The sequence below is a fragment of the Triticum dicoccoides genome, chromosome 7A (assembly GCF_002162155.2).
Source record: "Triticum dicoccoides isolate Atlit2015 ecotype Zavitan chromosome 7A, WEW_v2.0, whole genome shotgun sequence".
NCBI lineage: Eukaryota > Viridiplantae > Streptophyta > Magnoliopsida > Poales > Poaceae > Triticum > Triticum dicoccoides.
In genome coordinates, this window is record NC_041392.1 from 590,534,312 (window position 1) to 590,559,198 (window position 24,887).

Genomic DNA, 24,887 nt, shown 5'->3' on the forward strand with positions numbered 1-24,887 from the left:
ATATGTGCAGAAAATTGTTTATCAATACCCCGCAACCAGTTGACGAACATGTTCCGTGCACTACGTGGTGGGTATAGATTCGAAACTACTTGAACTATGGCCCAAACTGTCCGAGCGAACTTGCACTCAAAAAATAAGTGTTTAATAGACTCGTCATGTTGGCAAAAGACACATGTCTTGGAACAGTGCCAGTTTCGTCGTGCCAGATTATCTCTAGTTAGAATGACTCCTCTGTGAAAAAACTAGAGGAAAATCTTCACTCTTAGAGGGATTTTGAGCTTCCACAATTTCCTGTTATCAATTGGAATATCACAATGAACCATTGCATCATACATGGATTTGATTGAAAATTTGCCATTTCGATGCAAGTTCCATCAAAAAATGTCTGGCTCACCTGACAGTTGAATGTCCTCCAGGTGAGTGAGTAATTCATTCCATGCTGTCAGGCGAGGGCCAAAAAGGTCCCTACGAAAAGAAATATCAGGGTTTTCTTGTTCTAAAACTTGTTTGATTGTGACGAATTTATGTCTAACAATCCTGTACAAGCTCAGATATTGCACCATCAGTGGGTTATTCCCTAGCCAGATATCTTCCCAGAATCGAACCTGAGAACCGTCCCTAGTTGAGAAGGTCCCAAATTGGAAAAAGAATTCCTTGGCCATCATCACACCACTCCAGAAATGTGAATCCCCATGTTTTCAATGAACTTGAGAAATGGCATTGGATCCCACATACTTGTTGTGAATGATTTCCTACCATACTCCATTCTCAGTGAGTAGTTTGTAAACCCACTTGCTGAGAAGAGCAATGTTTTTAATCTCAAGGTATTGGATTCCCAGCCCCCCTTGACTTTTAGGTCTGCATAATACGCTCCACCTAACCAGTCGATATTTCTCGAATTCGTTATCGCATTGCCAAAAAAATCTGGACCTAAAGTAGTCTAGTCGCTGGAGAACCCTTTTCGGTAGGTGGAAGAATGACAACATATATAAAACCATGTTTCTTAGAACTGAATTGATCAAGATCAGTCGTCCCCCGTAAGACAAGAGCTTGGCCTTCCAACTGGCTAAGCATTTCTCAAGTCTCTCTTCCACATGCTTCCACTCAGCGATAGTTAAGCGTCGATAGTGTATGGGAATATCCAGATATCGAATCAGAAATTGCCCAAGCCGACATCCAAAAATCTCAGCATACCCAGGTGCTAATTTTGCAGCATCGCCAAAGCAAAAAAAATTCGCTCTTATGAAAATTAATTTTGAGACCAGAAAGTTCCTCGAAAGCACATAAAAGCAATTTGAGATTTCTTGCCTTATCTAGATCATGATCCATGAATAGAATAGTGTCATCCGCATATTGTAGAATAGATAGGCCATCTTCTACCAAGTGTGGAATGACACCACTAATTTGACCGTCCAGCTTAGCCTGCTCAACAAGGGTAGCTAGCATGTTGGCCACAATGTTAAACAAAATAGGAGAAGCGGGGTCCCCTTGGCGAAGCCCCTTCCTTGTCTGAAAATAGTTGCCAATGTCATCATTAACTTTTATGGGCACACTTCCTCCAGAGACAAACTCTCTACCCAACGACACCATTTTTGTGAAAACCCCTTCATGCGCAAAGTTTGCAACAGAAAGGGCCACTTAACCTTATCGTAGGCTTTTTCAAAATCTATTTTAAGAATGACACCATTCAACTTTTTCGGTGAAGCTCATGTACAGTTTCGTGCAAGACGACCACGCCATCTAATATGTTGCGGCCTTGCATAAATGTTGTTTGAGTGGGTTTTACGACATGGTCAGCCACCCCATTCAACCGATTAGTTGCGACCTTCATAAAGATTTTAAAACTTACATTCAGAAGGCAAATCGGTCGATATTGTTGAATACAACTAGCCTCCTTAATCTTAGGAAATAGGATAATTTCCCCAAAGTTTAAATGAGAAATGTCAAGGTCTTCAGCATGCAGTTGGTTAAACAACTTAACCAAGTCTGCCTTAATGACGTCCCAAAAACATTGATAGAACTCTGCGGGAAAGCCATCCGAACCCGGAGCCTTGTTGTGTTCCATTTGAAATACCGCGATTCGAATTTCCTCCTCAGAGAACGGGGAGGTTAGGAATTCATTTTCCGCTTCCGTAACTTGAGGAATGTCATGAGTAATGGATTCATCCAGCTAAAAATTTGATTCAGCTGAAGGTCCAAAAAGCTCTTTGTAATACTTAGTAATAAAAGTTCTAAGTGGTACGTCCCCCTCAATTCGGCCTTCCTCATGATCAAGGGCGAATATGCGTTTCTTTCTAGGTCTTCCATTGACAAGCATTTGAAAGTATTTCGTATTATCATCACCTTGCACAAGTGAATCCGCCTTGCAACGTTGGTACCATTTAATCTCTTCCTCATGTAGTAGGCGGGCTATCTGCTCATTTAGATTGCTTTTTTGCTCAATCTCAACTGCAGACATAGGCCTCACCTCCGCTATTTTATCAAGGGAATCAATTAAGGTAGATAGTCCCAGTTTTTATTTTTTGTAGATGCCAACAGTATGCTTGGCCCATCCACGAAGCAATCGACGCAATGCGCGAATTCAATTATTCCATCGTTGAATGGGTGTGTTACCGCGAGGCAGACGCGCCCACACTTTCTTAACCAGTTCATGAAATCCCTCTCTAGTGAGCCATCCCAATTCAAATTTAAATTGGTGACAGTTAGAACTTGGGATTATTTGTCCAAAATCGGTGAGCAATGGAGCGTGATCCGATAAGGCCTCAATTCTTTCTAATGCCCGAACCGAGGCTAGGGTATATTTATATTCCCAGTCGGTGGTAACTAGCACCCGGTCAAGTTTTTCAAAGGTTGGCACCAATCGGTTATTGGCCCAGGTATACTGACGACCAGACATCGTGATCTCCGTCAGATCCAGACTGTCAATAATAGCATTAAAGAGGAAAGGCCACCTTGTATCAAACCGGTCATTGTTTTTTTCCTGCTGATATCGAAGGATATTAAAACCCCCTTGATTAACATGGGGTGGGGATTGTCTCGACAGGTATTAACAAGTTCTTTTAGAAATGCAGACTTAAACTCCTCTTGAGCGGCGACATATACAGCTACCAGGCTCCAAAGGAAATTTTCGGACTTGTTTCGAAGGTGGAATTTGATACCCCTTTGACGTGGACAATAGTTGCAAGTACGTAGAGTTAATACCTAGCAATATTCCGCCGGACCTCCCGATCGGCGGTAAGACGTGCCATTCATAATCCAAACCACATGAGAAGTGGTCTAGATCACGTGTTGGAAAGTCACGTTTGCCCGCCTCAATGATAGCCACGAAGTCCAATGCATGATCCTTTACACAATCGGCAATGTGTTTGTGTTTAGCCAAGTCACCTAGACCTCTGCTATTTCAAAATATGTCTCTCATGCTGAACCAATTTTTTGTTTAGAGACCTTTGCCTTCTTAGAAGAGCGCCATCTTTTCTTTCCTGGGTTAGACTTATTCTTACGCACCGACGCGACAAGCTCACAAAGCGTAGTGTCGCGTACAGTATCGTCAAGGTCTACTTCAGTCGTGTCTTTAACCAAATGAGAGAGAAGCTTGCCTTCATGATTGGCATCAGCATCCTCATCCTCCTCATATAACACGAGAGGGTCAACAAAGCTCGGCAACTTAGGAGCTACCGTAAGCCGGTTGAACCCCACTTGTTTAAGGGCCCTAACCGAAAAGTCTACCTCTTTCTCATTACGTCCTAGTGACACTCCAAGTCTATTGATATTTGAAGATACTTTGGATTTATCAAAAGACATAAAAGATTTGCGAGAGGGTGTACCTTCGAAGTCGAGGTTGCGGGCAGCCGTCCTACGCATGGCCTTCACCATAGAGTCCTCGTCGCTGGCTGCTGAACCATCAGTCCCGACGTAATGACGCCCGCTGCGCCTCAGCGGCGAAGGAGTAATATCGTCTGCCGAGCCCGTCCCGTCTACTCCGAGAGGCGGAGTAGACTGTTGAGATACTTTGTACTTCGAATGAACATTTCTAATAGATATGATCCTTTTCACCAAAAAATATGATTCTTTTTCTGGTGTTGGTTTAGTGACCCTAAGAGCACCTTCAATATATGATGTGTATGTCAAATTAGCTGAAATATACACCACGCCTAAAAGCGTTCCTTCAACAGATGACGTAGATGCAAAAAAAATTACATCTGAGTTAACATATGATGTAAAATGTAAAATGCATCACCAAGTGATGCAAATATATTTCACTTGGGTGCAGGCTTTACATCTAGATGTGAAATGCAGCAGTGTCGTGCGAAGCCCAACTGCCACTGGAACCTTCCAGTGCATGATCGCCCTTCCTTCCGCCGCACCCCGCCACCAGCCCGCCCGCCTGTCGGGCCCTACCACTCCACACCCCTGCCGCCGTCGGATCCACCGCTTTTCCGCCGCCCCATGCCTTGAAATCACCGGAATCAAAGCCGCTCAGCCGCTGCTGCGCCGTCCCTGATTTGAAGCATCTCCGTCCCTGTCGGCACCCGCACAACCTCCACCTCCATCTTCCGGTCGTCTCCATGCGACTCTGCTACTTCCCCGCCGCCGCACGCCTCAACTCCGGCCGACTCGAAGCCACTCAATTTGTAGAATATACGCCACCGCCACCACGCCGCACGGCCTCCGTGACTCCGCCGGTCGTCTCCTTGCGACTCCGACGCCCGATTCCAAGCCGCACCTGTGCCACTGGCATGCCACCGAAACACTAGTTTTACATCATCTATTGGAGCACTAGTTTTACATCATCTATTATAGATCATCTGTTGGAATTGGCCCTTTTTCGGTGATATAACAATCATTTTTTGGTGATGTAAATTTTACGTCTACTACTTTTAGGTGATGTTAAATACATATATTGGAGATGCTCTAAATGTTGCAGATTTTTAACACTAAAAATATAACGATCAGAATTGCCCTACGAAAACTGATAAAATCGCCATGCTTATGTATGCCACGTTCAAAACTGAAAAATTGTTATGTACTCCCTTCGTCCGGAGAAGCTTTTTCAGACGGAGGGAGTAGTGCAATTCTTTTTCAAAATAATTACCACGCTGCAGCGAGTAATTGCCATACGTTTGATCAGGATTCGATGTACCTGATGGTGTACTTTTGTGTACTGGCCTAATATTGTGTCATGGTCTAGACCGACTAACTCGACCGTATTTGTAGAGATACACGTGGCACGGCACCTACGTACGTACAGCACTGCTTTACCATATAGGAGCATATATGTGAGGTACTGTCTCGGCACCGAACCAATCAATCATCAACGTGCAACAACAAGCCCGTGACCAAAATTCGTAACAAAACCCGACAGTACATACAATGGAATCGATTGCATGAAATTAGCAAGCTGGATCCTTTTTCAACAGACTGGCCGCGTCGCGTTTTAATCCGTCCAGATGCGTGCGTGCGTGCATAGCAGCAGCTGGATTCCTGGAACCAGTAGTCTGGCCGCGTTTTAATCCGTCCAGATACGTAGCAAGCAGCAATGCTGATGTAAGTACAGTAATAGATGCCGGACTAATAACGAATTACCAGACAAACCAAATCCTGCATCGCAACGGCCAGCTACGAGCTGATTTGATTTCCATCTCTTTCCCTGCGAGAGATTTGATTTCCATCCAAACACAGCCGAAATCCGATATGGAAAACTTTCAATCTGCTGTCATATATATACGGATGCCTCGAGGAGGAATACCCGCAGAGCAGAGTACCACGTAGCAGTTCACAAGCGGCTTTGGTCGACCGATCTACGTACGTCGAGTAGCCGCCATGACGATGTCGAGGGCGGCGGCGGTCGTCCTCCTGCTGGCGGTCGCGCTCGTGTCCACGACGACGACCGTGGCGGCGGCGAGTCACCACAGCCACCACCACCACCACCACGACGGGTTTGCGGAGGTGTTCGACAGGCAGGAGGCGGACCTGGTGGAGGCGCTGCCGGGGCAGCCGGCGGGGCTGGGCGTCCGGCAGTTCGCCGGGTACGTGACGGTGAACGAGACGCACGGCCGCGCCCTCTTCTACTGGTTCTTCGAGGCCACCCACGACGTCGCCAAGAAGCCGCTCGTCCTCTGGCTCAACGGAGGTACGCACCACCATGAGCATCGACTCGACTCGACTGATCTGAGTCCTATCGTTGGTCGTTCTAGAGTCAAAAATGTTATTGCATGCATGCAGGGCCCGGATGCTCGTCGCTTGGGTACGGAGCGCTGGAGGAGATTGGCCCCTTGCTTATCCAGAAGGGCACCCCTGAGCTCCGGCTCAACCCCAACGCATGGAACAAAGGTGCGTACTGCCAAACAGCTCGTTCACAAACTCACAGCGCCGTCAACTTTGGTAATTACAGTTAAATAGCTCATCTTTAGTTGTTAATTTTCTTGTATGTGTGCAACTGCAGAGGCAAATCTGCTCTTCTTGGAGCAGCCTGCTGGCGTCGGATTCTCCTACACGAACACCACCGCCGATCTCGAGAGATTCGGCGACGAGCTCGCTAGTACGTATCCATCCATGCATGACCCAAGTACCCAACCCATGCATACTTTTCTAGTTTCTCTCTGAGTGATTGACTTACTCGTTCGAGTGGATGCGTTTGTGAATGAATCAGCTCATGACGCGTACACGTTCCTCGTCAACTGGTTCGAGAGGTTCCCGCAGTTCAAGGGCCACGATTTCTACATCGCCGGAGAGAGCTATGCCGGTGAGTACTGCCACTACCCGTCGATCAATCTCGTGATTATGGTACCACATTAACTAGGTAATAGTAGGGAAAATCTAATCAATCTTCTATATTTGGTAGGGCACTACGTCCCCAATCTCGCCGAGAAGATCGTGGAGCAGAACAAGAAGGTGCACAAGAGCAGGCGCATCAATTTCAAGGGATTCATGGTGCGCAATCAATTCTGTTGATTTGCTGTTAGATGTTGCTATCTACCTTGTCGTCGATGATGTTAACCTCTAGCTGTCCCAGATCGGCAACGCGGCGATTGACGAGGCGTCGGACGACCGCGGCATGCTGGACTACGCGTGGGACCACGCCGTCATCTCCGACGAGCTCTACGACGACATCAACAAGCACTGCAGGTTCGACCAGGCCGGCAACAGCAGCGACTTCTCCTCGACGGGCCACAACCCCGCCAGCAACCCCGCCTGCGACCGCGCCTTGAACGGCTTCTACGGGGCCTTCGACCACATCGACCTCTACAGCCTCTACACCCCCGCCTGCACCGCCAACCCCGCCGGCACGGCGGGCCAGCTGCCGCGCCGCCTCCACCGGTCCGACAACGGCAGGCCCCTGCGGCCGCGCTACAACAGCTACGACCCGTGCCTGGACAACTACGCCGCCGCGTACCTGAACCGCCGGGACGTGCAGCACGCGCTGCACGCCAACGCCACCGGGAGCATCCCCTACGCCTGGTCCGCGTGCAGCGACCCGCTGTTCCAGCACTGGCAGGACTCGCCGGCGTCCACGCTGCCGGTGATCAAGAGGATGGTCGACGCCGGCCTCCGCGTGTGGGTGTACAGCGGCGACACGGACGGCCGCGTGCCCGTTTCGTCCACCCGCCACGCGCTGCGCAAGCTCGGCCTCAGGACCCTCAAGCAGTGGAGGGCGTGGTTCACCAGCGACCAGGTCGGCGGCTTCCAGGTGGACTACGACGGCCTCACCTTCGTCACCGTCCGCGGCGCCGGCCACATGGTGCCCACCGTCACCCCCGTGCAGGCCAGCCAGCTCTTCGCGCACTTCCTCGCCGCCAAGGAGTTGCCGCCCAAACCCATCGTCGCTTAATTAAGCTTGGAAATAGTGCTTCGTTAAAGCCATTATATATATTGGAGGTTGTTTGAATGAATTGTAGTCGATCGATCTAATAGGTTTGAACGAAAATCTAGTTTCATATGTCGTATGTAAATCAAAACTTTCGTACATTCAGGTGCAGACCTAATTCAGGCGCACTCTCAAAGCTTGGTACGGTCAGACCGAATTCAGCTGTTGCGGTCATGGTTTTCGGTACGATGCCCAGTTAAGAGCATCCCCAGCCGAAGAGTAAATTGCAAAAAAAGAAAAAGAAAAACATCACAATTGTGCAAAAGTCATCAAACACCCCAACCGAAATGCATGTTTTCTGGTGATTTTTTCATTAAGCATTGATAACTTCAGCCCAAATTGTGGTCTTTTCTGTAGTTTACTGCGAGACGGGTCGTTAGTCTTAACTCGAGCCACACCTAGTTGAACTCCTACTCGGTTTAGCTGCTCAAAATGTATGTAGCTCAATGATGACATTTCAGATTCTACGTATATATGATACCAAATGTCAACTACCTCTAGTACCACGTGACACATATGGTAAGCAATCGAGTAAATTGCAGGAAACCACCACTTTAAAAGCTAGGTTTGCAGAAAACACTACAATACATTTTTTTTTGCAGAAAACATCATGTCTTCGGTAATGTTTTTGCAAAATTCATTGATCGGCGGATTTGGCTCTGTTGATCGCATTTATGACAGATGGGACCCATTTTTTGCCTACATGGCGTGATTTTTCATGCCTGTTCAATTTTAGTCTAAATTTATGAAGTAGTCCCCACTGTTTTACACATACACCCCTCCTGTTCTTTGTGTTCCTCTGTACCCCCTGTTCGTCTTCTAGCTAATGACAGAGGGCAGCGGAGCGGCTGGCTGAGGTGAGCGCGTAGTCCGCACGAGGAGACGCAGCGGCCATGGGAGGCACGATGGTGGCGCGCTGCCGCATCTGAGGGAGGACGCGACGCTGCTCAAGAGAAGCTTCCGGCATCGTCACGGGCGGCCGAAGATGTCAGGGAGGCTTGCTCTGTTGCGGCGCCATGGGAGGATCCACGGGTCAACATTGGAAGGCGCGCTCGTAAATGGAGATGTGCTCGGTATCTCCTTCAGAGCGGCCCACTCGTGCAGGCAAGGCGGAGCTCCAGCAGCTACCAGGGCCGCCGATGCAGCGGGATGATCTGCACGGTGCAGGGGCTCACCTAGCCGTCGTTGAGATCTAGATCGGGCTCGGCCCAGTCGTCGTCCTCTTGCGTTGGTCCGACCACGGCTCTGACGGCCCCAGACGGATCCTACACCGGTGAGCATCAGAATGGCTGGATCTTGCTCACCGCAGAAGATGCCGGCGTTGAGCCGCCGTCGACCCTGCCTCGCCGATGCAAGGCACGTACCACATTCCGGCAGCAAGCACCACCAGTAGCAGCGAGCGGCGGCGTCCGGCGGTGGGATCCCGAGCGACGGCGGGCGGCCAAGTGCTTGAGGGCGGTTGGGAGTGCGGGGCGCTGGGGGAAGGCATGTGGCAGCGGGCGGCGGTGGGAGGCCAAGCTCTGTTCTGATTTTGCAGAGAGGGGAGAGAGTTGGAGAAGAAGGGAGGGAGGGTTGTATGTGTAAAATTGCATGGGCTACTTTATAAATTTAGATTAAATCGAACATGAACAAAAATTAACACCACGTAGGCAAAAAAAGGGCCTCATCTGTCATAATCTCACTTATCTGAGCCTAATCCGCCGATCAGTGCTTTCTGCAAAAAGATTACCGAAGACATGGTGTTTTCTGCACACAAAAAATGTATTATAGTGGTTTTCGCAAACATTGCCCTCAAAGTGGTGGTTTTGTGCAATTTACTCTAAGCAATCCAAACTATTCAAAAGAAAATTGTCAATTGCCTCTATGTAGGGCCGAGGGCAGTCAACATGTTCTTTCCTGTTAGCTGTTACATTCGCCCGGTCAAAATGCCCAATGGCGAAGTCAAGTAGCACCATCGAAATCAACCCAGATACTATAGTCTAGTCTCTCTGTCCCCCAATACCCGCTTGCTTCTTGGTGTTGTCCCAGTTGGTGAGACCATATGCCCGTGCCACAACTGCCAGTCTTAACACCTGCGCATCCTTCTTTCGGCAGGAAGGCGAGTTCACCGTCTCGCTCAACAATATCAACATGGACAGTCTCGGGCCAGTCGTGTAGTCTCGGAATGAAAATCTTGTTCTGCATGCACTTGAGGTCGGTCTTCTTCACCATCGTCGTGCGCGTGCCGGTGAACAAGGCTCTTCCCTCAAGGCTCTCAACCTTCTTCCACTCCATCGCGCGCTTGTCGAGCTTGACGACGTGGGCTGAACAGAACGGCCATTAGCTCGCCCCGGTCATCCTCGACGAGGTACTTTTCTTCGCGTTCGTCGGACCCGAAGCTCATGGGCTTCTCGAGAACCTGGAAGCTTTGAACGTGCCCTTCCTCGTCGTACACGCCCAGCCGCCCGTCTTCTCCTAGGATGTACATGGCGCCGCCGTGGAGGACCGGGTTGCAGTCCGGGGAAGCCATGATCTGTGGCTCGTCGAGATAAAACTCCGTATTTGCCCAATCACCCCACCCGCCGACGTTGTTTTTGATTGCACGGGCGATCTGCACCTTGCCGTACTTGGGGTCAACGGCGTACATCGTCTGCTCGCCGTCGTAGACGAGGAAGTCGTACCTGGCATTGAACGCCTCGTCAATCGGCGGCAGCTCGTGGGCGGCGCCGCTCGTGAGTTGGAGGTCGAGGATTCGGTGGCCGTCCAGGAACAGCGCCAGGTGCTGCCCGGCGGCGCAGCCGATCTTGGCGCCCGGCAAGGCGTTGTCGGCAACCTCGAAATTCTTGTGATAATAGGGGCTGTAGTAGCGGACGTTGTTGGTTCCGACGTTGGAGGAGCTGAGCAGGAGCGGGGTTATCCACGCCGGGTAGAAGGGCGACACGGCGGAGCGCCATCGCTTGCACACCAGGGCGAAGCTGGGATGGCTCGACCACCGCAGACGTTTCAGAATCAGCACGAGCAGGTCCGCCGGGAGAGACGACCAGCAGTCCCCTTCTTGCGATGTCGCCGGCTCCATCTCGTACGTGGTTGATGATGATTGAGGTAAGCTGTGGACCAGAAAATCGCGCACCGTGGAACTAGCGTCGCGCTTGGCGCTTGCTACTTAATAATAGGTCTTTGTCGTGTCCTAGTCAAGATAGCGTCCGAGTAGCGTCCGATTTTTTTATCGTGACCTAGTCAAGATAGCGTCGGAGTAGGAGTACCAGTTTGAAATTAGATTAGCAAAGTAGAGTCAGTTTGATCGGTTGGTTCGGCTGTGTATATATACAAAGATACGGCATCAGATTGTAACACGTGCGAAGAGAAAAGAAAAAGGAGGGCACGACAAGGACCTTTTTTTGGCAACAAAAGCGCTTTTCGGAGCGACGCCGCGGCCATGGTGCGACGGGGTGCGGATGCGTTCACGGACCAGCTGGAGGACTCGCACTGCCACACGGCGAACAGCAGGGTACCCGGAGGTGACAACGATATGTCGCCGGTGCCGCTGGATCCAAGCCTTGCGCCGCTTCTGCTATTCGACCGCGGTGGTGGCCAGTCCGACGACGACGATGACACCATCTTCTTGTACAGCATACCCAAGAGGAAGCTGCTGAGCAGGTCCAGGAGAGCCGCCGGCCTCGCAGGCCACCGCTACTGGGTGACACCACAAGGCTGGCTGCTGATGCTGCATCTCGAATCGCGCGACACCTTCCTATGGAACCCGTCTAGCTTCAAGAGAATTCACCTCCACGTCGACCAAGACAATCTCCTTGACGGCATAGGAGACGGCAGGTGCCTGCTCTCGCGGAGGCCGTCTGACGCAGACGCAGACTGCGTCGTGCTCCTACTAGACCGTGACAACAGCGTCTTCTACTACTGCCGTCCAGTACCAGGAGGCAGCCGGTGGCTCAGGCACGCGCATGGTCACCATAGCTTGATGGACAATTGCCTTGCAACGGCTGGTGAAAAATTCTGCTCATACAACGCCAACGGAATTGTGACGCTCGAGTTTTCTCCCAACCCAACGTTCACGACGCACGACCTGTTGGAACATAGTAGTAGAATAATAAAACCCACGGGGTATACCATGTGGTGTGATCTCGTCGTCGAGAGCAACGGCGAGCTCTTCAGCCTGATATTCTGCCACCCGGTACTGTCTGAACGAAGAGTGACGCAGATCGTGGTGCGCAAGCTGGATCTCTCGACGGGAGCTTGGCTGAGAGCGGACACGCTGGGCGGCGCCGTGTTCCTCGTCGATTGCACCCGCCGTTACGGGGCGTCGTTTGATGCCCGTCGGGTTGCTGGCCTGGGAAAGGGGAACCGCATATACTTTCTGACGTACGAGGACAAGGCGTTGTATGTGTATGACCTCGAGCGGGGAACTACTGCCATGCATGATCCTGGACTCGATCTACACGATTCTCATGTACCTGAATTTTTCATGCCTCTCGTTTAGGCTTACTGCTTTATACAGTAAGTTACTACTCCCTCCGTCAAGAAATATAAAAGTACTTAGATCACTGAAGTACTGACATAAACGCTCTCAAATTTCTTTACAAAGGGAGTACAAAATATAGTCTCGTGAAATCGGAAGGGAAAAGTGAGGCGGGACGGCGTGCCCTCGTGAGATGTTTTGTTGTCTGCTAGTAAGCGCCAAACAATAATGCCCAAACGTAAGGAAATGTAACGATGTAATTAATTCCCACAGTTCCATATTATTTGTAAAAAAATCTAAATAAATGTTTCACGCTAAGAGCAACAAATGAACAATGCCCAAACCAGTGGTGATTTTCCGGTAGCAAATGTGTACCCTCTAGAAGTTAGTCAAGAAATTTGTTCTATAGCCTGCTCATGTTTATGGTATAGTCCCGTTTGATTTTTTTTCGTGAATACGACAAAGCTTGCATATCATTTCATTGATAGGAGTTAGAGCGAGTACAAGGTGTGATACAACACATGACGCGGACGTAAGGGTGTGAACATGGTGTCCAGAGCAGAGGGACATGGGATGCTCGATCTAAACAAGAGAAAACACAGCTAAACTCATCCCAAACCAATAAAACGACGACCAACATCTCCAGATCCAGAAATCGATGTTGCCCGCTTGCCATGGAAGAGAGGGAGGCTCAGGAATGGAGCACGCAGAGCGCACGTCCGAGGAGGAAAGGGACGCCTAGGGATGTGCCATAGACGGCCAGGGTTAAAGTGGGACAAATCCGGAAGAGGACGCCGTCGATCTCTGCCCGTGGCAGCGCCGTCGATCAACTGCAGTAGTGCACATCGGCGGCGGCCTTGACTGGCGGTGGGCGACGGCACATGTTAGGATGGAGATGATAGGATAGTGCAGTGCGTGGAGCGGAGGAAGCACAGAAGACGGGTGGCAGTGCAATTCGACGAGAGGTGGGGTTGCCCTAGCGCAGTGCAAGGTTGGTCCAACTTGTAGGTGCGCGAGGGACAGACGAAGCGAAAGAAAGGAAAGAGGAACGTACAAACACCACCACGTACCATCAGGATGGCAGGATACTGATAGATTTCATGTGTGGCACAAGTAGAATTTTCGTTGAAAAGCATTACATAGCCGATGGACATATGGTAGGATCAGAAATACCAGCAACCATTTTCCATATCTTGAATCTGAGAGCTTCTTTGGTCCGAAGCCAAGGACTCCAAATGCTGAGAGGTTCCATGTTGAGGTCTACTGTCGAAAAGCAGTACAACATGTCCAATTCAGTTCTATAATATCCTTTTTTTTAATTAAAAGAAGCCTCTCAGAACAGGTTCAGCAAAATATCAAGTCCAGTTATTACAACGCTGAGTTCAGCAAAAGGAGTACAATCCGCACTAGTTCTTCTGACCCAGGGGCGACGCAGGGAGACTGCCGGGCCCGTCGTTTTTGTGATTTCCTGAAGGGGCCCGGCCCGAGGCCCGCCGGGCTTTTATGTGTCCTGGCCGGGATTGGGCCTAAAAACCAGGCCTGATGGCCGGGCCGGGCTCGGGCCTGGGTTTTTTGCCTCGGGCTTGGCTAGGCCCGGCCCGGCCCGAGGTTTGGCCAGGTATACATTTTATGATCTTAGACCGGAAAAACGAAACAAATGGTAAAGAAATAGTAAGTGCAAGCCCAGTAGTTAATTAATCAACAGGTGATCCCGTTGAAAAAGAAATATTTTATGATCATAAACCGGAAAAACGAAACAAATGGTAAAGAAACGTTGTGCCAGCATTACCTTTGCCAGATTAGTAAGTACTAATACATCATGAAATCTCGAACTTCAACTGAACACGGGTGAAAATTCTCTCATTCCTATAGAAAAGAAATGAGTGAAGTAGTTAGCCCAAGAAACATACATAAACCTAGATCCTAAGCGCTTCTTCACAGTTTACACTCCATAAAACGACCATTCATGGTCCAAACCAGTAAATCACAAGAATAAAAAATACAGTCAAGAAATAACATATCCTGAACAAAAAAGAGATAATGCAGGCCAATCTAAAATCTGCTCCAGCCCTAGAAGTTTAGCACTATAAAATATCTGAAGAGCACATATTCGTTAAGTGTGTTAATTAGACTCTAGGATCTAACACAGCAAATTTCCATGTACCAGATTATGTAAAGGCTCATATAATGAACATATGTCATTTCTGCACCTACGGCTTCAACCAAAACTACTCTGGAAAGAGATTTTCTCTCTGGACATTTTTTTTATCTAAACTCTGGAGAGGCAACTGGCTAAGTTTTTTATATTGGTGGTAACATATTGCCACCGTAAGTTGGTGATTATGACATTTTCTTAACTTAACACTGTAAATGTTGTTATTTCTTTTGGTAGCCTGACTTACTTTTCCATCCATACTTGATGTGTATGCATATGACATTCGGAGGCCCAAAAATTCTACTTTAAATATTGTTGCACTTTAAATATCATGGTAAGGCGAACAATATAAATGCAAAATAAACCAATGCCAAAGAGGCAATCTAGCAAATTCTTGTCCTGAAACAATATACTTGCACTGATCAGACCTATATCCAAATTACAATACTATAAGAGAAAGGATCCATACTTCATCAATACTATGAGAGAATAAGCCTTGCACTGCACTAGGATCAATAATGTGGCCATGGTAACAACTCTTATTATCTGAGCGCTTACCAATTCAGAGAAGCGGTTCAGATCAGGCATGGCTATTTTGGGAATCATCAACGGATGGCTGTCCAGAAAACTGGTAGGCAGCAGCAGCAGAAGGCCATGCGGTGACCGGTGAGTTTGGCAGAAGGCCAAGATGACCAGCCAGAGAGCAAAACAGGAGACCGGGTGACCACAATCGACCGGCAAGGTGGGAGGACAGGGGATGGAAGTTGACAGAATGAATATCAACGGTCCATCCTCTGAGAAAGACGAGAAAGGGGCACGAGCATGAGAAGGCAAAGGGAGGCACACTCGGACGGAACACAGTGACGAAGCAAGAAACAGGCAGACCCAAAACATGGAAGGGCAGACCGTCGCCGGCACACCCACTCCAACTGCAGACACAAGAACCATCTGTGCGCATCAATCTGTACAAACCGTGACGGCCCGAGCCGATCCGGTTTCACCCTTAGACAAGCCAATCAAGTGGAATGATAGCCAAAACATTTCAGCACTCCCTCCTACCACGGCAACATACAGAACCAATATTCCAGGCTATAAGAAACTAAACATCTCTGAGTAGCATACGAACTTGAGCGTTTAATTTTCCATTCACCAGCGTGATGCTTCCAACAATTGAAAATTAGTGAACTGTTTTTGCAAGAAATCGCAACAATAACTGGTCATGGCCCTTCCTGCCTGCCTAAAGATGGTGAATGGAAAATGCCTTCTCCCCAGTAGATCACAGCGCCAAACACAAAGATTCCTTGACCTCAATGAGATAGTAGTGTCAGCACTCACCAGTTCTGAACTTCACTTAACCAACCAAAACAAAAATCCTTCACCCGAATTACGCACTGTCGATTTGAGAGACGTCATACAATGTTCAGACAGCACGGTATTCAACAAACAAGCTCAATTTCTGAACCAATACAGCACGTGATCGATACAAAGGTTTTCTTCAAAGAACAATACTGGAAGGACTACAATCTTATGGGAAAAGAGTGGAGGGACAAGTGCTCACTGTTGAACTCCACCTCAGTCGGAGGTGCGGCAGAGGGAGAGGACCGGTGACGGCAGGTAGATCACGGTGGTGAGCGGGTGGAGGGATGGCGCTGCAGATCTAGCCGGCGACCGGAGCAGCTGCGACCGCTCGTTCCGTAAGATTGACGGCTCAGCAGATGAGAGATGGCGGGCGGGGGACGGGCGAGGCCGAGGCGTCGACGGCAGAGAGAGGCCGGAGAAGGAGGAGGCTCGCTGCCTCGCTGGGTGGGCAACTGTGGACAGCGGCCGGCGAAGTACGGACGTAGCGGGCGTGCCCCGCCGCGCTGTCGCCTGTGTGAGAGCTGAGTTGGGGATCGCTACAGTGGCTTTTTGAGGCGCTCCCACGGTGCCTAAAATCGCCCCTGGCGACGAGCCCGCGAAAAAACAATCTGGGGCGAGTTGATCCCCAGTCGCCGATCTCACGGCCGCTCCAGACGCGTCTAAATTTTTTGGAAAAAATAATAATCGACAAAGTTCGGCTAAATACGTCCAAATTTCGGCAAACTTTGGCATATATTAGACATGTTCGCGGTACATAGCAAAGAAAACTAAAAAAGAACTCGCTGAACGCGGAGTAGTCGCCGTCGTCGCTGCCATCCTCGTCGCTGTCGTCGGCGGCGGCCTTCTCCTCCTTAACACGGCCGTCCCTGGTAGACCCCTGCCCGGTGTCGCCAAGGCGGATTGGTGGCGGCGGCGGCGCGTCGTCGTCGTCGCTGTCGTCGAGGACGACGACTCCTCCTTCGTCGCGGCCCCGACGGCGCTGCTCGAAGCGCCGCAGGGTGGCGCACTGGCGCTCCCCCTTCATCTTCAGGAATTCCTTGCGCGTCCATTCCAGGGCCGCCTCATCGTCGAGCTCCACGTCGTCGTGTTCCGTCTTCACGGCGAGGAGACCCGGCTCCGTTTTCACCGGCGCGAGCCCCGGCTCCGTCTCTGGCTTGACGAAGCGCGGAGGAGCCGACGAGGAGGCGCGCCGGCTGCCCTCGTTGATGATGATGCCGGCGCTGCGAGTGCGCCGGCCGAGCGGCGTCCCCCCCCCCTCCCCCCCGCGCGGGCTCGGCCTTGACGCCAAGCAGCGCCGGAGAGCCGGAGGAGTGGCAAGAAGGCCGTGAGGAGGAGTGCGAGGAGGAAGACGAGGAGGAGCCGGACCTCCTGGGCATCCATTGCCCGGCGCGTCGGCGGTGGGCCGGGGCGGCCGCCGGGGGGTATGCCAGCGGCGGGTTGTTGCCGCCCTCAAGGTGCGTCAGCACACCCTCGAGCGTGGGACCGGTGACGCCCCACCACACGCGGCGTCCCTTGTTGTTCTTCATGCCGCCCACCACCGGCGCCCCGTTGGTGGACGCCAGCATCTGCTCTGACGGCGCTCGAAGTATGTCGCACACGTCGCGTGGTTGTCGGCGGCGTACTGGGGGAGGGCGAGCTGCTCGTCGGTGAGGAAGGCGCGCACGAGCTCTACCTCGGCGGCGAAGTAGGGGGCGCGTGCCACGGCGTCGGGCAACGGGGGAACGGGCACTCCCCCGTTGCTGAGCCCCCACCCCGTCGGCCCGACGCGCATGTCCGGTGGCACCGGGATGTTGACCTTGAACAGGAGCCACGACTCCTGTTCGCGGAGCGAGCGGCGGCCGAAGCCGTTGGCCGCCGCCTCGTCGCCGGGGAAACGTTCGGCCATCGGGGTGTCAGAGTGAGGGAGGGCTTTGAAGGAAATATGCCCTAGAGGCAATAATAAAGTTATTATTTATTTTATTATTTCATGATAAATTTTTATTATTCATGCTAGAATTGTATTAACCGGAAACATAATACATGTGTGAATACATAGACAAACATAGTGTCACTAGTGTGCCTCTATTTGACTAGTTCATTGATCAAAGATGGTTAAGTTTCCTAACCATAGACATGAGTTGTTATTTGATCAATGGGATCACATCAGTAGGAGAATGATGTGATTGACTTGACCCATTCCGTTAGCTTAGCACTTGATCGTTTGTTTACTGCTATTGCTTTCTTCATGACTTATACATGTTCTTATGACTATGAGATTATGCAACTCCCGAATACCGGAGGAACACTTTGTATGCTACCAAACGTCACAACGTAACTAGGTGATTATAAAGGTGATCTACAGGTGTCTCTGATGGTACTTGTTGAGTTGGCATAGATCAAGATTAGGATTTGTCACTCCGATTGTCGGAGAGGTATCTCTGGGCCCTCTCGGTAAAGCACATAACTATAAGCCTTGCAAGCAATGCAACTAATGAGTTAGTTGCGGGATAGTGCATTACGGAATGAGTAAAGAGACTTGTCGGTAACGAGATTGAACTAGGTATTGGGATACCGACGATCAAATCTCAGACAAGTAACATGCCGATGACAAAGAGAACAACGTATAGTGTTATGCGGTTTGACCGATAAAGATCTTCGTAGAATATGTAGGAACCAATATGAGCATCCAAGTTCCGCTATTTGTTATTGACCGGAGACATGTCTCGGTCATGTCTACATAGTTCTCGAACCTGTAGGGTCCGCACACTTAAAGTTCTGTGACGATCGGTTTTATGATTTTATATGTTTTGATGTACTGAAGGTAGTTCGAAGTCCCGGATATGATCACGGACATGATGAGGAGTCTTTAAATGATCGAGACATGAAGATTGATATATTGGAAGCCTACAATTGGACATCGAAAGTGTTTCGGGTAGAATCAGGATTTTACCGGAGTACCGGAGGGGTTACCGGAACCCCCCGGAGGCTATTGGGCCTTGTTGGGCCATAAGGGAAAGAGAGAGGGGCCGGACAAGGGCTGGCAGCGTGCCCCCCCTCTGGTCTGAATTGGACTAGGAGAGGGGGGGGCGCCCCCTTTCCTTCTCTTTCTCTCCCTGCCTTTCCCCCTCCTAGCACTACTAGGGAAAAGGCTACTAGTAGCGCGGGTAAAATGGCTACTAGCAGCGCGGGTACCCGTGCTACTAGTATCGCGCTACAGCTAATAGTTAGTAGTAGCGTGGGTTAAACCCGCGCTATTACTAAATGATTAGTAGTAGCGCAGGTGCACCCGCGCTACTGCTAAGCTAACACCCAGGCTACTACTAAGCTAACTAGTAGTAGCGCTCACTTTTACCCCACGCTACTACTAACAATTTATGAATTAAAAAAAATAAAAGTTAGATGTAGTATTCGTGAATAGTAATACATCCACTGCAAACCAAAACAACGTCATAGAACCATCTCAAGATTCCATTTAACATCAGACACACAACCATCATCGAAGTACCTCTCGTAGTGGTCCACCACCAACCTAAACAGATCGCTTCTCTAGATGTATCTACCAAGGCTCAGAGTTTAGACGCCAATGTACCCGAATCCTCACTCCCTCGGACGGTGGCGTCGAGGACCTCCACCTCGAAGACCTCCGGTGTCAAAATCACCTGGACGATCGTCTGTTCGACGTGGCCACCGTGCTTCATGGCAAAGTCCGCCTCCAAATGGTTGAAGAGCACAACGCCCACCGGGCCGCGCTAGTCAGCGTCGATCACCCTTGCGCCCACGTCGGGAAAGTGAAAACTTGTTAGTACGGAAATTGCATCAGTTAAACTAAATAGTATATTACAATTCACAAGACCCATTAAGTTAAGATTCCTTCTCATCTAGCAATTTAAAGGGGCTCATGCCGAAAATATATGCTTAATTCCTCACTGCCTATTCAAACTAAATATATAGATTTGGCAAATGCATAGAAAAACATAAAGTCAAAAGAAACACAGAAATGCATATGTGAACTAAATTACTTTGTGTGTTAGCAGATTTCTTGTTAGGTTATTCGCTATATATAGTACAACATCAGGCAGGGTGATGTGTTTACTTTGCACCGCAATGTTTGGCACCATGTTCAGTCTTCGTAGACAAATAGAATACCATGATGGGCAGGACAAGGTAAAGAAAAATACAGAAATTTGTAGTTACTAAATCATTAGCATTAATCAGTGCCTTCTGCCGCGGGGGTCATGTGTCAATTGATTTCAAGTATGTTCTTGCAAGCTACAAAGATGTTCAGAATTACTTGCAATCTGGTTTTTGCAAGCTACAAAGATGTTCAGAATTACTGCTTATCTAGTAGTACAAATGGTGAAAACAGATTATGAAGTAGTCCAGACTCTACATACACATATGTGATGAGCATTGAAGCATTCACTCTCCCAGGCTGTTTAGGATCATCAACCTAGTGGATGTCATCCGGTAACAGAGGAAGTGCATCCTATATAAGGCACCCAACAAAAAGCTAAGTGACGGCTACTGTTTTCTCAGGCAGGGTGTACAAACTTAACAAAAAAGAAAGTGCACTAGCACTATAGAGTCCGGTATATCCAGTTTCTAGGGCAAGTACTAAGGTTTAAGAACGATATGCTACTAAATGATTGATTTTGCTGCTCATGGACATAGACATGAGCAAGCACATGGCAGGGCCATGAACCTATGCAAAGCATCAATTGTTTTCAGCTCCATGACAACATGTCCAGTGGAAATCAAGATACTACCCACTTGGACAACGGAATCTACCATGCGCATGCGGGATGCTACAGCTTCCTCAAAAAACAAGTAAAGAAGAGCATCATGGTTTCCTCACCCGAATACAGTGACCCACTCGCCATCTGCCTTCCATTCGCTGGCCGGAGCCATCGACTCCGTCCTAGCAGCCTCCGTCGCTGGGGTCACAGAGAATAGAATGGTCCATGGCTCTGCATGAACATCCAACATATCTCTGATAGAATTACATATGAAGAAAGCATCACTCCTGACAATTTCATCAAGAAAAGGGAAGTTAGCTAACTTATAGGGAAACAAAACATCAAGATTCTAACTAAACAAAAAGAAACCTAGTCCAACTACGCATTTTTTTAGAACAGGAGGATGGCCCCCGTCCAATGGCGCATAGGCCTAGGAAATTTTATTCAAGGACCAGACAAGATCATCTTTCAGTTTACTACAATATGTAATTTAAATAGCATGAAGAAAACAACTATAGAATGAAGAGTGAACTATGATCCAATATTGTGAAGAATATTAAAATGAAGGTGGATTTTTCATATTCGAGTTTTTCTTCATAGTAAGTTAAAAAAATAAATGAATATATGCATAAGGTGGATTTTCACATGCAACCTGTGGTAGTTTCGGTTTGTGCCGGCTTCAATTGTCACTCCAAACCTCTATTTCTCTTGTGGGCAACTCAAAATTGTTTACTATCCGTTATCTACAACAAATAAAATGGACTGAACCTAATGATTCATTCAACTCAACTCTGCTTTGAACAAGTTGGCCACATTTAAATAAGAAGAATTGGAGAAGTGTACTTTCAGATCTACAGTACGTACTTTGGGCCAAAAGGTCAAATTTACCTACTGGACGGCATGTATAATAATAGTAGTAATTCACCACTGAGATAGATGAGAAGATGAATTTATATGGGATGTGAGACTCGACAGTGGCGGGTACAGTATCAAATTTGTCCTTTCTTTGCAAGAGAGGAAGAGACATTAGATTGGGGATCAGAAGAAGGTGGGTACCGGTGGACCTGTTCATTGTTGTGGAGGAAGGAGGGCTTGTAGGCGCTTGGGGTAGTCCTCTCCTGCCTCACCTCACCTTGCCTGCTGCCTCATGCAACAAGTCAGCAACGCTGCTGTGTGTGTGCGTCTGCGTCTGTGCACTGCAGGGAAACCAAAGAGGCTACGCACGAGGTAAGGAAAAAAGGAAAGGGAAGCAGATCGAGAGAGCACCCTGGCGGCCATGGCGTCGTCGATCGAGCGGAGCAGAAGCAGACGGACGGATGGAGGTCCTGTCCAGGCGCGCGAGCTCGCAATTGGGGAGATGCAGCCAACGCCATCGAGGTGGAGCTCCAGGTCCTAGCCCTCGGCCATGGATGTGGATCTCCAGGTCCAGGCCCTCGGCCATGGACATGGATTTCTAGGTCCAAGCCCTTGGCGGATTTGGGACTGAGAGCCGCTGCCTGACCTATTCTCTTCTCGTCGTCTTCTGGTGAGGGGAGGGGCGAGGGTGGCGGTGGCGGTGGCGGCGGTCGTGCGGAGGCCTGGCTGGCCGGCTGCAGCGCTCGGGGCTGCACACACTCATGGATTGGGATAGGATAGGAGGCCGGTGGTGGAGGGGATCTGGATCGAGGTTTGGGTGGAACTTTTTTTTGATAAACATGGCCGGGTGGACGGCGAGAACGTGGAGTACAGTTGGTGGCATAGCAGCAGCGTGGTGTGTCTCACCTGCGCTACAACTATCCATCTAGTAGTAGCGCAAATCTTATACCCACGCTATTACTATTTTCTGTTGAGGGGGTAGGGTGGAAATCATTTAGTAGCAGCGCAGGTTTTTTGTCCCCGCGCTACTACTATGTCATACCAGCAACGCGTTGTTTTTGTCGCGCTACTAATAAGTAGCAGTAGCGCCCTATTTTAGCCGCGCTGCTGGTAAGATTCTGTGTATAAGGTTTTTCCTAGTAGTGTAGTAGGAGTAGGGAAGAGGGGAATCCTACTCCTACTAGGAGGAGGATTCCTCCTCCTGGCGCACCAACAAGGGCCGGTCAGCCTTCCCCTTGCTCCTTTATATACAGGGGTAGGGGGCACCTCTAGACACACAAGTTGATCATGAAGATCTCTCCCAGCCATGTGCGGTGCCCCCCTTCCACCATAATCCACCTCGGTCATACTGTAGTTGTGCTTAGGCGAAGCCCTTCCACGGTAGCTTCATCAACATCGTCACCACGCCGTCGTGCTGACGAAACTCTTCCCCGAGCTCTACTGGATCGTGAGTTCGTGGGACGTCACCGAGATGAACGTGTGCTGAACGCGGAGGTGTCGTACATTCGGTACTGAGGATTGATCGATCGTGAAGACGTACGACTACATCAACCGAGTTATCATAACGCTTCCGCTTAACGGTCTACGAGGGTAAGTGGACAACACTCTCCCCTCTCGTTGCTATGCATCACCATGATCCTGCGTGTGCGTAGGATTTTTTTGAAGTTACTATGTTCCCCAACAGTGGCATCTGAGACAGGTTTTATGCGTAGATTTTATATGCACGAGTAGAACACAAGTGAGTTGTGGGCGATACAAGTCATACTGCTTACCAGCATGTCATACTTTGGTTCGACAGTATTGTTGGATGAAGCGGCCCAGACCGACATTATGCGTACGCTTACGCGAGACTGGTTCTACTAACGTGCTTTGCACACAGGTGGCTGCCGACTGTCAGTTTCTCTAACTTTAGTTGAACCGAGTGTGGCTACGCCCGGTCCTTGAGAAGGTTAAAACAGCACTAACTTGACAAACTATCATTTTGGTTTTGATGTGTAGGTAAGAATGGTTCTTGCTCAGCCCGTAGCAGCCACGTAAAACTTGCAACAACAAAGTACAGGACATCTAACTTGTTTTTGCAGGGCATGTTGTGATGTGATATGGTCAAGACATAATGCTATATTTATTGTATGAGATGATCATGTTTTGTAACGAAGTTATCGGCAACTGGCAGGAGCCATATGGTTGTCGCTTTATTGTATGCAATGCAATCGCCCTGTAATTGCTTTACTTTCTCACTAAGCGGTAGCGATAGTCGTAGAAGCAATAGTTGGTGAGACGACAAAGATGCTACGATGGAGATCAAGGTGTTGCGCCGGTGACGATGATGATCATGACGGTGCTTCGGAGATGGAGATCACAAGCACAGGATGATGATGGCCATATCATATCACTTATATTGATTGCATGTGATGTTTATCCTTTATGCATCTTATTTTGCTTTGTTTGACGGTAGCATTATAAGATGATCTCTCACTAAATTTCAAGATAAAAATGTTCTCCCTGAGTATGCACCGTTGCCAAAGTTCGTCGTGCCGAGACACCATGTGATGATCGGATGTGATAAGCTCTACGTCCATCTACATCGGGTACAAGCCAGTTTTGCACACGCAGAATACTCGGGTTAAACTTGACGAGCCTAGCATATGCAGATATGGCCTCAAAATACTGAGACCGAAAGGTCGAGCATGAATCATATAGTAGATATGATTAACATAGTGATGTTCACCATTGAAAACTACTCCATTTCACGTGATGATCGATTATGGTTTAGTTGATATGGATCACGTGATCACTTAGATGATTAGAGGGATGTCTATCGAAGTGGGAGTTCTTAAGTAATATGATTAATTGAACTTAAATTTATCATGAACTTAGTACCTGATAGTATTTTTCTTATCTGTGTTGTTGTAGATAGATGGCCCATGCTGTTGTTCCGTTGAATTTTAATGCGTTCCTTGAGAAAGCAAAGTTGAAAGATGATGGTAGCAATTACACGGACTGGGTCCGTAACTTGAGGATTATCCTCATTGCTGCATAGAAGAATTACGTCCTGGAAGCACCGCTGGGTGCCAGGCCTGCTGCAGATGCTGCTGATGACGTTAAGAACGTCTGGCAGAGTAAAGTTGTGATACATCTCCAACGTATCTATAATTTTTGATTGTTCCATGCTATTATATTATCTGTTTTGGATGTTTATGGGCTTTATTATACACTTTTATATTATTTTTGGGACTAACCTATTAACCCAGAGCCCAGTGCCAGTTTCTGTTTTTTCCCTTGTTTTATCACAGAAAAGGAAAATCAAATGGAGTCCGATTGACCTGAAACTTCACGGAACTTATTTTTGGACCAGAAGAAGCCCACAGAGTATCGTTGATGGACCAGGAGAGTCTCGGGCTGCCCACGAGGGTGGGGGGTGCGCCCACCCCCCTGGGCGCGCCCCCCTGCCTCGTGGACAACCCGGAGGTCCACCGACGTACTTCT

The 24,887-nt window shown here is 49.1% G+C and overlaps 1 protein-coding gene and 1 long non-coding RNA gene across 2 annotated transcripts; one reads left to right on the top strand and one right to left on the bottom strand.

The window, feature by feature from the left end:
- Window positions 1-5,820: 5,820 nt before the first annotated feature.
- LOC119331243 (serine carboxypeptidase-like 34) lies at window positions 5,821-8,014 on the top strand. Its single transcript, XM_037604421.1, has 6 exons — window positions 5,821-6,130; window positions 6,223-6,330; window positions 6,443-6,538; window positions 6,650-6,742; window positions 6,842-6,930; window positions 7,013-8,014. The coding sequence occupies exons 1-6, from the start codon at window positions 5,821-5,823 to the stop codon at window positions 7,826-7,828; spliced, it is 1,512 nt and encodes a 503-aa protein (XP_037460318.1). The 3' UTR covers window positions 7,829-8,014.
- A 5,594-nt stretch (window positions 8,015-13,608) lies between these two features.
- Window positions 13,609-16,379, bottom strand: LOC119330873. The gene is made up of 3 exons (XR_005160306.1): window positions 16,031-16,379; window positions 14,107-14,183; window positions 13,609-13,951 (listed from the first exon to the last, which is right to left on the bottom strand). It is a non-coding gene; the product is annotated as an uncharacterized LOC119330873 (long non-coding RNA).
- Between the last annotated feature and the right edge of the window lie 8,508 nt (window positions 16,380-24,887).